Raw genomic sequence first — 17,049 nt, 5'->3', positions numbered from 1 at the left:
TTATACACAAAAATATAGGTTTAGCTATAAAAACCTAATATTGACTGTTTTCTAAAAGATATTGAATATAATAAACTATTCACTGATGTGACCAATAAGAAGGCTATCAAGACACTTGATATATGTGTTTTCTTTTTTTTTATTAATGTAATATCCCCCTGGCTTTTTGTTTGTATCTATCTATTTGTTTGTATATGTTAAATTGTATACTGGATTATTTTTTGTGTAAAGATTTAAAAAAAAAAACCACACAAGACAAAACAATAAAAAATACCGAGTCAGTCATTGCTAAATGCTATTTATTTAGTATTTATTTTGTTCTTCAAACAAACAAAAGCCAAACTATTTACAAATCTTTCAGTTGTTCTTTTCCAAACAGTTTCATTACGGGTATGCTGTTATTTTTAACAACATTCAAAGACTTATTAAGCAAAGGAGCTGAGCTGACTGGGATAAACTTTCATTTGATCTTTTATATTGTTGGGAGTACAGTTACCAGAGCTAAAATAAACCAGATGATCCACTCTTTACCCTTAAGCGGTCAGGCCGTGACATGATGTTTTCGAAGGCTGCAACCAAACATCCGGGGCTTTTTGATGACACCATATGGCAGTTTATCTAATCATAAAAGCACTGTACTAAAGTAAAATAAACCGCAAACAGCTTTCGATTAACTCTTAAGACAGACTGAATGGCCAACAACTAATGCCACACAATATCATCTTTTAAAAACAAAGCTATTTTTTAAAGTTAATCACAAATAAGCGACTTGATGGTATACTCATATGATCTAAGTCGTTGTTTTGGCAACTGATTACAACCACATTTAGCTTTGTAACCATTTAGTATCAACAGTTATGACAAACCAGAGCCTACTGCAGCTACTTCAGTTTACACAGTTAGCAATAGCAGGTAACTATCAGTCAAAATCTCAGATAAACACACGTACAAGTGTATTACAAGTCTAAGCTGAGGGTATTCAATGAATATCAGTTGCCATCTGAGTTAAAAACGGCATTTGTTAACTTATCGAGGACACAAAAAACAAATGGCTGGCTAAAAGCATTAATCTCTCAAATCCAACTAGATATACACACGGGACATGACACTGACTGGTCAATTCCAGTTATTCAGTGCTATCAGAGACGGTCAGCAGCACCACACACTGCACAGACAAAGCTGAGGCAATCCTGGATAATTTGCGACCCACCTCAATGTTTAGTGTCAAACCGACAAATATTACAAATCATGCAAGCTTGCTCTTACACCCACACTTCAAAAACAAGCCTGATTTGACACCTCAAAACTTTTATAAAAGTACCTAGTTGCTTCCAAAACATTTTACCTCGGAGTGTAAAAAGCTCACCAAAAAAGCCTAGACTTGTATCACAATTTTTGGACCCGTCACTCTGGTTCGGTTTTGCCTAGAGAAGTACATCCAACAATAGTTACCGCAGCAACAAGTGCGTGCTATAAGCCAATTCTGTGCATCCCATCCGGTCAGCTCAACTCCACACAGTACAGCCTTCAGCCCTTTTATTAAGCCTGCACCTTCAGCGATAATCTAAACAGGAACAAATCCACTCTTCATTTTAAGGAAACCAAAAGGGCAACAAAAGCTAACCACCAGCAAAATCAGATTAATCAAAGCTTGCTGCTCTATTCTGTAGCTAAAGAGTAACTTTCGAGGTGATCAGATGGATCAAATTAATACAGATCAGACCGTCCCGTTGGCCAACAGTAAACAGTCTTGTTAGAAAGCTCCTTTCTTTCTTTGAGGACAGTTAAGGAGGTGGTTTCCAACTTAAGTTCATCGTTTGGAAAACAATTTTCAGTTATCCGTTGAAACTATACAATTTAAGGCATGTTGAACAGAGAAATAAAGCAAAACCACTATGAGAGAAAAAAATCAAAACACAAACTTTTACATTATTTACAAAGCTCAGCGTTTATACTGATGAGCGATGCTGCTTGTGTGTGTGTGTGTGTGTGTGTGTGTGTGTGTGATTTGTATTGATGCAGCCCTGTTATGTGTGCAGACGATGGGACTTCGTTGCTTTAGTAGGTGTGCATGTAGTGTGTCTGCAACTCTTTTTGAACTCTAATCTATGTGACATGTAGCTACGTGTTAAGTCATGTTTTTAAGTCTTTTTGTACAATTCTTTCAGTTCATCCAGTTCCGCAGCTGCAGGGATTTCTGGTGACTCAGATGTAATCCAACCATCGAAACCCAATCCAGCTCTCAGTCTGACGTCTGGGGCAGGAGGGCAGGTCTTCGGCCCCGCTGGTTCGAAGACCTCCTGAGAGTTTCAGGCCGAGGTGGGTGATGACATCTGGGCCGATTCGTGCCTCTTTATCCTCGTCCTCGCCGGGGAGCGCCTGATCAAATCCCCAACCTGACACGTCCAACACAGATGGGATCCACGGTCGATAAACCTGTAACTTCATCTGGTAACTGTCCAACTGATAATGCCATGGGCCTGCCCGGTCCGAGGTCGAGACAGAAAAAGTTTCTTAGGGTTAAAGTTCGAAGGGGACAGGGTTAACTGGTTCATGGGTTGGCTGTAGATTAGATCCTCCTTGCAGAGGGCAGCAAATAAAGCACAGCCAGACTCCTGGGAGAAGACACAAAAAGAAGAGCACGTCATCAGCAAACTTTTAGAAACAGTGCCACAAGATTAACCTGAAATGGATCGAATTAAAACATTGCCGAGCAGAAATTTAGAATATCTCACCATTGCCAACATTTCTTCCTCCTGCAGTCACTCCACAGCTCTCAAAGGCGGTCATCGGGTTGGGAGATGAAATGGAAGCATCCTTGCCAAAAGCTCTTCAAACTGCATCTTTACTGTTGATCAAACACTCTTGGCGGGGCTTTTTGTAGCGACTGCAGCATCCATTTTTTTAATAATCAGTCTTGGAGACACTGTAGCACGTCCAACAGCTCCAGTCCATTTTTTTCTCCCCCCCCCCCTTCCATCCCCGATTATCTCAGGGCTACTGGCAAACTAAGGGAAACTCACAGCGAGTCTATCTCAAACTATATTCAAAAAAAGATTGGTTTTCCTTGAAGAACATTCACTCCATAGAATCAGCGTCTCATGAATTTTTCCTTCATCCAAATTTTTCTTTCTAATCTGAAAGATAATACAAAAATATGGATATATATACAGGAGGTGGGAGAAGGCGTGCTTCTCGAGTCTCGTTTCAGTTTTGGGAATATCTTTTTCAGTGACTTTGTCAAAAGTCGTAGCAATCCTCCTGTTGTAATTGTGCTCCCATCCCCAAAATGGTACCTCACAGCTTGAATGAACAAAAGTGCATAGGTGAGTTGGTGAGGGCAGGGTGTGCGAGTGCTTATGAGGGTTGAGGTGAAGACAAAAGTGTGTACTCATATCGCCCCTCTCAGTTCCCCTCTAGGGTTCTGCAAGCCCTGCACTCCACAAAACGGAGCCCGTCCTTGATTTTCCCCGCCTCCGCTCCGTGGTTGATCATCGAGTCTCAGGACCACAAACAAGGGTCCAGTTAGAGGATCTTGTCCATGTTCTTGTGATGCCTGCCACTCTTCCTCAAAAAAAAAAAAAAAAAAAAACACCACTCAATGTCCATATGGCAGAAGCGCACTTGCAAACCCCACCCGTCTTATGTGGGAACAAAAAATTTAAAAACAAACAAAAAAACAAAAACAAAACTGCACCCACAGATATCCATGTGGTTTGTAAACAACCAAAGCTCCAGTATGGAATAGAAAGAGTCCTTTCTTTTAATTCTTAGTCACTACTTGTACGACCAGGATTGTAGAGGCAGTGTGTTCAACTGTATCCATCCCGAGTTTTTTTTTCTTCTCCACTGTGTAAATAAAAAAAAGTTCTTGCTAAACTCTTTGAAGCTTTTTTGTATTTTGTTTCCATTTTTGAAATCTTCTGAGGAAAAAAAAAAAATCTGGTATCAGCACGGGTTTCTTGTCATTTTTTTGGAATACATTCAATATTTTCTTAAGAAATAATACACACACTTCACATGGCGATAATGAAACAAAAATGAAAAACAAATTAAGGAAAAAAAAAAAAATTTAAAACACACAACAAAAATAGCAGCCCCAAGTGCTCATTATCTTAGTCCAAATACTTTTTAAACTTTGTATATAATGTATATATTCATATATATTTTTCATAAAAAAAGAAAAACTCGTCATTATCAAATTGCAACAACGAATAAGTAACACAATATGCTAACATTTCATGCACCGTTCTGTGCACTTGCACATTAAGATGCTGTTTTGTTTTTTTTTCAGAGTCAGAAACTCGACACCTTTCATTCACAAGTTCGAGAGCTGACAAAAGGCAACGTGATCACACCCCAGGAAAAAACAGACTGGACTAACCTTCCGATGGATCACCCCTAGAATGAACTAGAAATATTTACGATAGAAACTTACATACTTTACATACACTGTGCTGAGCACTGACACACATCGCACTCGCTCTCAAAAAAGAGTTAATGTCTCAATGGCCACGCACCCTATCCAAGTTCTTAGGCACAAATGTGCATTCATACACATACAAAAAAGCACATGTATTCAAAATGAGTACCTGTAGTCTTAACTCATTTCTATGAACAGTAAATGAACATGCACACTGAAAACACACACACACACACGCGCACACACACACACACAGTCTCATTCTGATGCACACACAGTAATGTCCCTCATGATTCGCCCTGCCCGCTAGTCCTCACAGGTCTAGAGACAGCTCCCCATGCGGAGAGGCTAAGGGAAATAAACTAGTGGTGGTCATCATGTGATGAGCGCAAAGCTAACATTTACAAATGTATGCATTTCTATTTCGTCTATCTGGGGATGAAGAGCTGGTGAGAGAAAGGATGTGTTGTGCAATTGCCCTCTCTCTCTCTCTCTCTCTCTCTCTCTCTCTCTCGGTCTCATTCATTCACGTCCCAGTTTGGAGAGGGGACACACACTAGACATGAGAATACAAAATTACCATTTGAACAAAAACAAAAAAAAAAAAAGACAAAAAATGGCCTCTTATGTTTCATACATCTTGGTAAGCAACAAAAGAAATGAAAAAGAAAAAACATTGTGCAGACTGGTATATTACTGACACAAACCGACCATCACGCGCACTCACAGTCATTCACACACATTCACAAAAATATTCACTTCTATAACTAACCCCATTTGTTTGATTTTTTTGTTGTTTTTTTGTCATTTCTTTTTTAGGCAAGTGCAAATCTTCAAGTTTTTTTTATAATCCATTTTTCAATAGCTTTACTTTTTATATAAACGTAAAAAAATGCTAAACAAGAGAAATATCAACAGTGTTTGTCTTTCGAGAAAGGATTTGCTCTCTGATAAGGTTTCAACTAAAAGGTCCCCCTGACTTTGAAAACCTAACAGCCCGACCATTCACCCCTCCGACTGTTTCGCCGCCCCCCTTCCAGTTCTGACGCACACAGATGTGTATTCACACACACTGTATGCCGCACCAATTTCCAACACGCGCACACACATTCACACGCATGAAAAAAAAAAAAAACCAAAAAAAAAACTATTCAAATCCCATCTCAATAAAGTGCATTAGTTCAGTATAAGGTGCTTAATCTTTTGAGTGCCAGAGGATACCCATCTTCCTTTTAACACCACCCCCTCCTCACCCCCCTCTCCCCTGCTCAAGTGATCAACTGGTGCAGCAGGGAGCCCTTTTTTTTCTTGCCAGAGGGAAGGAGAGAGTGGGAGGCGCAGATCCAGGCGCCTCCACCCCTGCACCCTCCCCTCACGCTTGCTCCCTTCCTATCACCCCACCCCCACCCCACCCCCTGGTTCCCCCAGCAGTGCACATTCGTCATCAGGTTTGTCTGATTAAAAGACAGAAGGCCTCAGGTAGCTATTGCTGCTGCGCTGCGTCACATCAGTAATCCTCCACCATCTCCATCTCATTCAGGCTCAGACACTCGCCCGTGTTGTGGAATGAGTACCCTGCAGGGAGAGAGGGAGGGGAGGGGAGGGGGGGGGCAAGGAGGGCACAGAGAAGAGACGGAGAGAGCAGTGTGAGATCAGAGGAGGATGGGACATGAAGGAGTTAGAAGGGCTGGCAAGGGATAAAGATGCAAGCCAGAAATAATCTGATAAGAGGCGCTCTGTTTTCTAGAAATGTTAAGAAATTAACTCATTACAAACCATAATTACATTTATGCTTGTTTATGTACTGTAATTTAAAGGGACAGTTCTGTTTTTCTTAAAGCGGGGTCTCTTAAACCTGAGTTAACCACAGACCTTTTTTAAGGTTTTTAACTATAACTGACTATGAGGCCAGGGAACCAGAATTCGGACTCATAACTGGGGTTCTCTATCACCCCACTGCAAAAAATCCAAACTATCCCTTTAATGATTAAATGTAGAATAAGCAGATTATGGCCAAAATAAGCCAAGGAGGTAACATGCATCAGTCAAAATGAGAGTGCTGATTCAATGTTTTAACTTGCACAATCTTCATCAGCCAAACAGGTGGAAGAAACAGCAGGGTTTTACATCGATCACATCTTGGAAAGAATTTAGAATTCAGTGTGTGGACGACCTTTTTCTCCTCCTCTGTTTCTGGGTACTAACGCAGAAGCTACACAGATTACAATATCCATTTTTACCTACGGCACATTTGTTCGGCCACCTGTTTACATCCACTTCAAGAGCGAGCTGTATCCCATCCCTGGCTCCAAACAGCGAATGGGTACAGAAATAAACTTCAGACATAAGCCAATCCTGTGAGCACATCCTACTCACCACCTGGAGTGGGTGCAAACAAGTCATCAAGAAGATGCGGTGCTTCCTGCTGGTGCTTGAGAAAGCTGTGCAGCTTGCGTTGTCACTTTTGTTAGACTCTATATGATTCCAGATGATGAATGCATTTTCAATTTCGGCTTGTTTCGTGTGGTAACTCATACTTTGATTTTATATAATCACGATACTAATTTTAGGGTCAAGCTATTTAAAGCTTTTAAAGATTCAAAGCTCGCCATTTATGGATTCTCACGATTTAAGTCAAAAGGAAATGTTACATGCTAGTGGGGGATCGCGTACCTAAGATGCTGGGGTCAGAGTGCAGCATCATGGGCTGTTTCTTCTTCATCTTTCCCCCCTGGTTGTCATAGAGACCAGCCTTGCCCATGTGGTTGGCTTGAAACATGGACTGCAGGGTGCTTGGATTCATACCTCGCATTGAGTCCTAAAAAAACAAACAAACAGGTAAATAAAAATCATAAAAACTCTGGTCTAGACAGTCTCACTGGCCACACTAAGTTTTTTTTTTAAATAATCAGCAATGACTTAATAAAAATCCATCTATTTGTATTACAATAACTTGGAGATTCCATCCTTTAAAGGAAGGATCCTTTGAAGGAACTTATGTCTCTATTAATGATGAACAAACTGAATTTCTTGTTAAGACATTTGAAGTTGTGGCTCAGGTTTGATATTCATTAACCAGTTTTGTTTTTTTTCCCCCAATTACATTAAAATACATTTTGGAGGAGCCTTCAAAGTTGCACCAAACCTCAAACTAGTTATATTAGGTAATGTTATAAGCTAAAGGGAGACTGAAACTCAATCACAATCATAATTACTGTCCTCCACACGAACAATTCAGGTGCTTGTGTGTAAAGTACAAAGATTTTTTCTGTATTTACCTGCAGAGGGAAGTTCATGTTCAGTCCAGCCACTTCCTTTGATAACTGGGATACATGAAGAGGAGAAGGGGGAATTTACAATGGTCACAATAACATAAAACATTTCAGAGGCTTCAATTACAGCCATTTTCGTATGTTAATAGTATTTTATACATAGTCTCTTTTCTGCTCTCTTAATTAATAGTCAACATAATAGACACCACTCAAATTGTACCGTCATGACAACACTTCCTAGTCATAGTTTGTTATAATATAAAATGATTAGTACCTGTTGATCCTCAAGTACATGGCTTCTTTTTGTGTTTCTAGCACATTTACAAGCACACCTAGCATGTTCCAGCAGTGACTGAGAAGTACGTCCAACAGGTGATGTTTTTGACGTATTCTGTTCTCATTTTAAAAGACCTTTGGAGCTCAGGCCTACCTGCTGCTGCTGTCTCTGTTGGTTGGCTTTCTGTTTGGCACGTCGCTCCAGAAACTGTTTGGCGAACTCTTTGGCTTCCACTGTGTCCCCTAGGTAGGACCGGATGAAGTCCAGTACTGCATAGGGAGACTCCACCTCCTTCAGGTATGCCACAATAGTGGCAACTTAACAGAAGACACACAGGTGAAATGATTAACAATCCTGACAATGTGGGTGAAGATGCTGGGATCAACTTACTTTTAAGTACTTTCAAGCACATACAAATCCAAATGTGTTATATTTTAACACGTCATCAACGGCTCTCTATATTTAGGGTGAATTTTTCTCACCAATGAAATTGCTTTATAAATACATTCAAGACAAGCAGCCTACCATCCAGAGAGGAGGAGGAGTTGTTGGCAGAGGTGTTGAGAGCGTGCAGCATCTGTTCACACCAGGTAGTGAAGCCGTCCTGAGGCTTCATGCCCTGCAGCAGCTTCAGCAGCTTCTCCTCTTCATCAGTTCGCTTGCGACGCATCATGTACTGATCACTGCAGAGGACATGAGGGGTTCAATGCATCAATTATGTTCATCAAATGAAATACATTCACATTTGAATCAATATTAAAATGGTATCTGCCACAGTAGGAATGAATTATAAAATATTCCTTTGCGTGTATTATCATTTGAGTTTATTTTATCTTGTCATGCGTACCTGAGTGAAGGGCTGCTGCGGCTGTTCTTCAAGCCCATGTTGTTGTTGCTGTTGCCACGCAGGCCGGCCTGGTTCTTCACAGCCTCATCCCACATGCCCATGCTGCCTGAAGAGCTTCCACTGCCCCCCTTCCCCTCCATTCCTCCAGGCCCGCCCCACATGCCGACACCATCCACCCACTGACCTCCCATGGAGGAGCTCCCCATCGGCATGCCGGAGTGCTGGAAACGGATAGAGGGATCATTATGACAAATGACATGTCATTTTCTCCTTGCAATCCTTATAATAGACTTTCTGTGTGAAACTTTTGAAACATTTATTTGAATCTGCAGAAACTCACGCGGTCTCTCTGCTGCTGGGCTCTCTGTTGCTGCTGCTGCTTCAGGAGCCTCTCTGCCTCCTGCTGCATTTCCAGCAGAGCCAGAGCCGCAGGCTTTCCTGCCTTGGATAGCCCAGAGGAGGGAGCTCCGCTCCAGCCCGAGCTGCCTGCCCCAGGACCCTGCTGCTGGGGGGCCTGCTGCAGCAACTTCATGATCAGTTCCTGCTGCTGACGACACTACAGGAGGATATGACATAGGTCAACTCTTTACACTGACAAGTTACTACTCCATGGACAGCATTTAAAGTCAATTAACAGCAATGTTTTGGCATATAATAACTCAGTCATTACAACACAATTTTACTTGGAATATTTCACAATAGTAGCTAACTGAAAAAAAAAATCACTTTTCAGTGTACAAAATACAGAAAATAAAACAGCATTTGTAGCTCAAGGCAACAGATAGTTGATGAGGGAAACGTTTCCTTCTTTAACTCACCTGCTTGCGTCTGAAGAGCTCCTCCTCCTCCCTTCTCTTCTGCTCCTCCTGTTGCCTCCTCTTCTCCTCCCTCCTCTTACGCTGCTCCTCCTCTTCACGCTTCGCCCTGAGTTCAGCGTCTCGCCTCTCCTGCTGGAGCTAAAGGAAAACATTAGGAGTCAAAAAAAATTATTCCAAATAGAAGCAATCACAGAGTTGTCATAATTCTGGCTTTACATTTGACACAATCCAGTTTTCAGCTTTTGACCTTTAAGACAATCAGGAACAACAAAACCAATGAGTGATATTAACATATAACATGAACTAGAATTACAGCCTAGCGTTTGTATGCCTCAGCAAACCAGTCAAGCTGCACGTAAAGTTAACATTATGATGTCACAGTGAAGTTGACCTTTTGGTAATAAAATGTTATCACCTCATAAATAGATCCTTTTATAACACTGGGTTAAATTTTGTCATAATTATTTAAATTCATGAGGTATGGCCAAAAACATGTTTTGTGAAGTCACAGTGTCTTTGACCTTCAATTATCAAAATCTAAGAGTCAAGCGGACGTTTGTGCCAAATTTGGAAAAAGTTCCCCTTAAGGTGTTCTAGAGATTTCACCTTAAGGGGGGTCACCTTGACCTTTGACTAACAAAGTCTAATCAGTTCATCATTGAATGTTTCTGCCAAATTCAAAACATCCCTTTATGGTGTTCTAAAGATATCTTGTTTACAAGAATGAGACCACTTTGACCTATGACCATCAAAATCTAACTGTTTCATCTTTTAGTCCAAGTGGATGTTGGTGCCAAGTTTGAAGAAATTCCCTCTAGGCGTTATAGAGGTATTGCGTTCACAAGAATGGGACAGACGGACAACCCAAAAACATAATGCCTCCAGTCTAAGTTATCACCAGCACCTGAGGTATAAAAAAACAGAATTTGCATTCTAAGGCTGAAAATCTCACCACTGAACTCACCTTTTGAAGCTGTTCGAGAGTTGGACCCTGAGTAGAAGGATTCATTGTTATGTCCCAAAGACTGGCTTCACCGCCTACATGGAAATAAAAATTGTTCATTTCAGCATCATTAGACACAGTGTCTGTTCTTGTGTTGTCCTTGTGTGCAAAGAAAAAAAACAAGTTGCAGTCTAAAACGTACCTGACGGCTGTGAAGCTGAGGTATGCATGTCCCACATGGACCCTGTATCTGGCACTGACATCGATCTGTTCATCGAAGGCATCATACCCTGCTCACTGCACCTGGAACACAGAATGCAAAGTCAAATACTGAAAGTCCAAAGTCAAAATCTCCACTGACGCAAGCACAAATTAATGTACACGTGTCCAGACATGTAAGGTGAAACCTACACAGAGGCCTACCTGTTAATGAGCTGGAATAGCTGCTGCTGTTGGAGCTGTTGATAAAGAGCTGCAAGCTCCTGTTGCTTTTTCAGGCGGTCCTGGTCCAGGTTTCCCTGAAAAGAAAACATCAATAGCAGTCAATACATTATGCAATCAAACTCAAGGACACCCAAACAGCTATCTATATATAGCAAGTTTAGGATAAGAAAGAATTGCTTGCCCCTACAGACTGTACTCTACCACTAACAATACCATAATAACCATAAATTCGGCATTTAATTTATGCAACATAAAAGTAATGTGCTGTCACAGAAGCACAAACATCTGTTCAACTGTTCCACGTTCATGCATAATCAGGAACATGTGATAATATCTGTGGTGTAACATTACAACATTAAATGCAGGTGTGGAACCTGCCCTGTTCTGCTCCACTAATTTGAAGCTTACATGCAACAGGTGAATTTTACTAGAGGCCACTGCATAATACAGTTTTATGAGTGTGGTTTGAATACTGATACCACTCTCCCACTGCCTACAGTAGGGAATTAAGACATTAACATAATTAAAATGACTCAAAATCAGGGCAATGTCATAAACTCTCAAATGTGGCCTCATGAATCATAGCTTTTATTTTCACTTTAACCTGTCTATCAATCTTCCCTCTCCTCTGCATCCTCCCCTCCCCATCCTCTACGTTGGCTGAGCTCTGACTCACAGTCCCAGCGGGCCCCCGGGTGGGCTGCGGGCGCTGCGTTGGTGGTGGCTGTCTCACCAGCAGGGGCGGCGGGGAGGGCCCCGGGGCGAACGGCACGCGGCCCCACATCTTGATGACATCCCCCAGGGGCTGGAAGCCCTCGTCGCAGCCCCGCTTCACCAACAGGGTCATGGTGAAGTAGCCGGCCTGGAACCACTCACACATCTCCACCGTGGTGAACGGACCTGGTAGTGAATCGGAGAAAGAGAGTAGCCATTATGGAGCTGGTTTTGTGTGTATGAGTGCGTACAGCACGCCACGTTGTGTGACCATACCCTGGATCTCTCCCTGTGGGTCTTTGTAGAACCACTTCATGGCAGCTTCATGTGACAGCGGCAGAGCGGCGGCAGTGTTCCTGCTCTCCTGCTGCTGCTGCAGAGCCTGGGTGAAACACTCCTCCTCCAAAGAAGTGTCCTGCAGTGATGCCACCATCTTCTCTGCCTCCTACAGGGTTTGCACAGACGGGGCCAAGTCAAATTCAGGGACTTTCAAGTACTTTTTCAAGCATTCATTCTTAATTTTCAACAGGGTTCCTACAGTGTAAGACAAATTAGATTTCAGGCTTTTCAAGACTTTTAACTGCATCTCCAGATAAAATTTAAGACCAATTTTACAAGAAACCAAAATTTGGGCAGGTTGAAAAAGTTTATTTACTACCTCTCTAGAGAGGAACACATGGAAAACAATTAACATTCTATGTTATTTAAGTATAGCCTACATTTGGTTTGCCTTAAAAGAAAAAAAAAATCATTTTCCATTTGATTGTATGTGGTAAATTTATATGACTTTATATGACTCACTATCCTGACCTGTGCCACGTTAAATTCGATAAAATATTTTTAAAAATAGACATTACAAATTATTTTCAAAACTCACAATAAATGTAAGAAAAAATGATTCATATTATCATCCTCCCAATGTTGTAGCATTTTTTAAGACCTTTGGAAAACTGATCAAAGACATTTTAATACCAATTAAGGCTTAATTTTTAGATTCACGTATTGAATGCCTATTAAGACTTTTTAAGTTTTGGCGGAAACAATGTTCATGGATGACACTGTTTTCTCCACAATCATCTGTTGCAAGCGAATTGTGCAATTTCATAAATGAGGCAAACACAATTAACCAGAGCCTAAAATTAATTTATCAATATAACAGTTTGAATTACTCAGCAATGCGAGTGGCAAAAACATTTAAAGCATTTATCTAACACCTTTCATAAAACAACTCCTCGTTCTCCTTACTTTAATATTCAAGTACTTTTTCAAGGAACACTGATTTCCAAGGTATTCCAGAACTTAAATATCTGAGTGTCAAATTACTTCAAGCACCTCAAGCACCTGTAAACCCTCCTCCTACGTACACACACTCTTTTATGTCAACTTAACCATCAGGTGGATCGCAGAAGTAATGGTGCAATGACTGACATGATCCAAAACTTGAAAAAATGTGGTACATTTCATAGATTACAGACTCATTGTTTATTCAGTTTAATGAGTCTGGAATATTCCGGAGCTAAATAATCACAAGCTGATAAAAATGAAATGTGCTTCCTGTTATAATTACACACTCTTTCTGTGGCAGCTGCTTGAAATGCCTCCTGTTGTTCCTACCTGCTGCAGGTGCTTCATGCCCTCATCGTCCTCTGCGTCTCCTCCAGGTGGAGGGAGGAGAGGCGCAGCAGAGGAAGGGGGCGGGGGAGGCAGACTGGAGGAGGCGGGGGCACTGGGGCTCAGCTGGGCCTTAGAGCCCCCTACTGGAGCCATGTCTGGTAGAAAAACAACAAGAAGAAACTTTCATGAAACAATGGGCTCTATTTTTAGTATTTCTATTTATGGGATGGTGATGTTGGATGTGGGGGGTAGAGCCACCTACTGGCTCTGGATCTGACACAGAAGGAAAAGCGGAGCAGGTTCAGTAAACAAGATATTAAATGACTGGGACTAAACATATTGTGTATCAAACCAAAATATCAACGTGGCTGAATTTCCTCCCACACACTCACTGTCCTGACACCAAAAGAGCTTGGCTTCATGCAAGAAGCTAAAAGCTCTAAAGTTACAGGGCCTCTGACCCTTCAAACCAGAATCTGTAATTCAAGATATAGGTATAAATAGACACGTTTAGATGGTGATGCTCTGGAAATGTTCTCTTTGCAACAATCAAATTTAGTGCTGGTAGCTCCTGTGCTTATAAAAAGGACTTCAAGCTTAAGAAAACAGTTTTGACCTAAGTTCACCCGTGAGAGTCAGTCTTCCCATGCTTTTATGGAATTCATTTATCCTTTTATGTTTTTCAAACTGATCCAATGACATCAAGAGGGAAAAATGTGCAATCTCCTGTAGCATTTACTTTTTTAGGTCATTGTGTCGATGATTCAATCTTAACACAGATTAATATTCCAAGTGTACGGAGACTCTTGAGAGTCTAAATAAATCGTTTTGTAATGTTAAGCAAGAAAATCTGAAATACTGTTCAACTCAGAAACAACAGTTTTACATGATGTAGTAGGAGGTCCCTTCTCTGTCTCTCTTTGAGCTAAGGAGTTCTTGGCCTGAAAAGTGTTGAAGACCCCTGCTGTGAAACAAATGCAAGCATGGGACAAACACTGAAGACTTCAGTTTACCACCAAATTCAAACTCATGCTAAATAAAAAGTTGGTCTAAACCTGCTTTCGGATCACAACATGTTATAAAATTCACACTAATTACTCCGCAAAAGTTTGACATAATTCCAAAATTCATTTTCCGTTCTTATCACATTTCATATCATACGATCGCAATATGCATTTTTTCTCCACATTTGGCAGTCATGTTTTGCATGTTTGTTTCTTCCCTTTTCACAACATGGTTAAAATGACGAGTACAATAAGTGTGCCTCCAATATCAGAAAAAATAACAAAAACTGTCTAAATAAATAAATACACATATACTAATGTTGCTAACTGAAGTCTTTTGAGTTGTTGCACAAACATCTAATCAAACACTTGAGCCAAGAAATGGATTTAGGCGTACCTTCACTGGGCGTGCTGCTGGCCTTGACAGGGTGGCTGTTGTTCAGCTGAGGGATGTCCACCGCTGGGCCAGCGTTGTTGGGCCGGGACTCCAGGGATGGAGGGGTACAGTGCAGGAGGGCTGGAGGAGACGAGGAGGGGGACGCTGGCTTCGTCTCGCCATCCCCTCCAGCAGAGCCAGCGTCTTTACTCTCTGTGAGGAGGGAGAAAAAGACTTTAAGTGGGATGCCACAGTCATTAGTAATTCTTTCCTCCTGGGCCTGTGATCAACTCGGAAAAACTGCAAGGACAAAGTGCAAGCAACTGGCTGTTCTGCACATTTAGGAGGCTCATTCACCGTGGTCCATTTCATTAAGTTTTATTAACATTCAAATTTGGCTTTAACCCTTCACACCCTTTGAAACCTAATCAAACTGGCTTGAGTTCTTTGAAAAACATGGAAAGAAGGCAATGGGCAACAAACAAATTACAAAAAAAATAGCAAAATAAAAAGGTTACAAAAAGTAAAAGAATAAACACAGGAACTGGCTGAAAAAAGTTCTAAAATAAAAAAATATTCTTTTTTTTTCTGTAGCTTAATTTTAAATACATAATGAAACTTTTGTTTTGTTAAAATATTTTCCCCCAGCTATTTGACAATTTTCTATTGATTCTCTCTCTTTTCCTTTTTTTACAGCTAATTTTCAGGTCATTTTTTACAGTCTTGCTGATTTTTTTTTTTTTGCAATTTGTGGGACATTTCACACCAAGGTGCTGATTGCCCTTTTTACCCAATGTTTTTTTTTAAGAAATCAAACCAATTTGCTCATATTTCAAAGGTTAAGATCCTTGTGAAAAGCGTCTGAATGCAGCACAAAAACACTGACGTCCATCCAGGTTAAGGAGTTTAGAGTTAAATCAATGTCACTAAACATGTTCTAAAATCATTCATTTAAGAGCATAACCGTTTTCTCACCTTTGTCTTTGTCTACTTCAGCACTGTTCCCCTCGATGTCAGCAAAGCTTTCCTCTTCGTCCTCCTCCTCTATCCCCTTAAACTCCAACTCCTCCTCCAGGATTGTCTCCTTGCCACCCTTCTGACAGAGGGAGAGCAGAAAAAGGAGAAATTAAAAAAATGTTGCCAACAGTCATGGACATTCATGAGAGCTGTTTTTTAACACTGTTTTCATATGAAGACTTCACTAAAACAAAAAGTGGAACTTGCTTAAAATGGTCTGCTAATGTGAATGTTAATAAAACCAAAGTAACTGTAAAACATACCTTTATGGACATGAAAGCTCCAGAAGAGTCAAACGTGCCCATCTCCCCGTCCTCCTCATCTGTACACCACTCAGGCAGGCCATCCCTGTCGTCCTCGAGTCCCTCGCTGCCCGCACGTCGGCGGCCACCACCGTGGCCGTCAGAGTCCCGGAAATCGAAATCAAACTTCCTCCGACGACTCTCACCTGGACCGGTATGGTCCCGCCAGCCTGCTGAGCGAGGACCACCATCTGACAAAGAAATGGACCGCCATCAGTGAGGATGCTGTCATGAGTAAGTAGGCTGTGAAATGCCCACATTGGAAAAGCATGTGCGTCTTCACTTTGTCAACAGCACTTGCCAGTTCGGTTACGGTACTTTTCCACACACAACACACGCAGAAGAATCTTTCTTCCCAGAACAAATGTCGCCATACTACTTCACATATACATGTAACTTTTCTTTCTAAAGGGGAAGTCTTGGCCAGTACTACTCGTGGAATATGAGATTATGTGAGTTTTTCATTTGTATCAAGCAGCAAAGAAGTTGTTTGAGTTAATTTGCCTTGCTCGACACTGCACATCCTTCAACGTGACTACGGCGCAACATTGTCAATGCATTTTAGAGATACATTATGTCAACAGCTAACTTAGATAAGATAAATCTGCCGTTATGTTGCATTACGTGGAAGATTATGCCTATAAGATGTCAGTAACAATTAATTTTATGACATACAGCAACGTTACATGACTTTTCCAAAACTTCTAATGATTTTTAATAATTTCAGATTGTGAAATCTCATGACTTTCCCAGGCTTTTTCATGAATGTGGGAACCCTGTGTAATATTTCACCTCCTGTTTTAAGTTCCAGATTAATTTTTGGTCAAGTTCGTGTTGTACGTTTTCTTGACCGTTATATCCTCAGAGCTTGTGAAGACTTTAAAGTGCAGCTCTGTTTCAGTTGAAACCCAATGTGAGATTGTTAAAAACACTTCACTGCCACTGGATGTCACTATATCTACTGTTTGATATCGACCTGCTGCACACTGACACAGCTG

The 17,049-nt window shown here is 41.1% G+C and overlaps 1 protein-coding gene across 2 annotated transcripts in view; it reads right to left on the bottom strand.

Annotated features, from left to right (window-relative positions):
* Positions 1–282: 282 nt before the first annotated feature.
* The window catches only part of gigyf1a (GRB10 interacting GYF protein 1a), a 30,998-nt gene continuing 14,231 nt past the window's right edge, over positions 283–17,049 (bottom strand). Inside the window, exons 9-26 of one of the 2 annotated variants that reach the window (XM_042512229.2) lie at positions 16,013–16,242; positions 15,708–15,828; positions 14,754–14,945; positions 13,353–13,507; positions 12,015–12,183; positions 11,701–11,924; positions 11,004–11,098; positions 10,783–10,883; positions 10,602–10,675; positions 9,638–9,775; positions 9,160–9,375; positions 8,820–9,040; positions 8,498–8,655; positions 8,126–8,289; positions 7,702–7,746; positions 7,097–7,241; positions 2,736–5,998; positions 283–2,615 (exon numbers count right to left, since the gene is read on the bottom strand). In XM_042512229.2, coding sequence (XP_042368163.1) covers positions 5,931–5,998; positions 7,097–7,241; positions 7,702–7,746; positions 8,126–8,289; positions 8,498–8,655; positions 8,820–9,040; positions 9,160–9,375; positions 9,638–9,775; positions 10,602–10,675; positions 10,783–10,883; positions 11,004–11,098; positions 11,701–11,924; positions 12,015–12,183; positions 13,353–13,507; positions 14,754–14,945; positions 15,708–15,828; positions 16,013–16,242 — 2,516 coding nt within the window. In that variant the 3' untranslated portion in view covers positions 283–2,615; positions 2,736–5,930. The remainder of the gene's footprint in view (positions 2,616–2,735; positions 5,999–7,096; positions 7,242–7,701; positions 7,747–8,125; positions 8,290–8,497; positions 8,656–8,819; positions 9,041–9,159; positions 9,376–9,637; positions 9,776–10,601; positions 10,676–10,782; positions 10,884–11,003; positions 11,099–11,700; positions 11,925–12,014; positions 12,184–13,352; positions 13,508–14,753; positions 14,946–15,707; positions 15,829–16,012; positions 16,243–17,049) is intronic. The other variant, XM_088073205.1, reaches the window with a different exon arrangement.

This window comes from Plectropomus leopardus, chromosome 23 (genome assembly GCF_026936395.1).
Source record: "Plectropomus leopardus strain MGB_pleo_1.0 chromosome 23, ASM2693639v1, whole genome shotgun sequence".
NCBI classification, from domain to species: Eukaryota; Metazoa; Chordata; class Actinopteri; order Perciformes; family Serranidae; genus Plectropomus; species Plectropomus leopardus.
The sequence above is the reverse complement of the archived record's forward strand: the minus strand, read 5'-3'. Positions and strand labels throughout refer to the sequence as shown.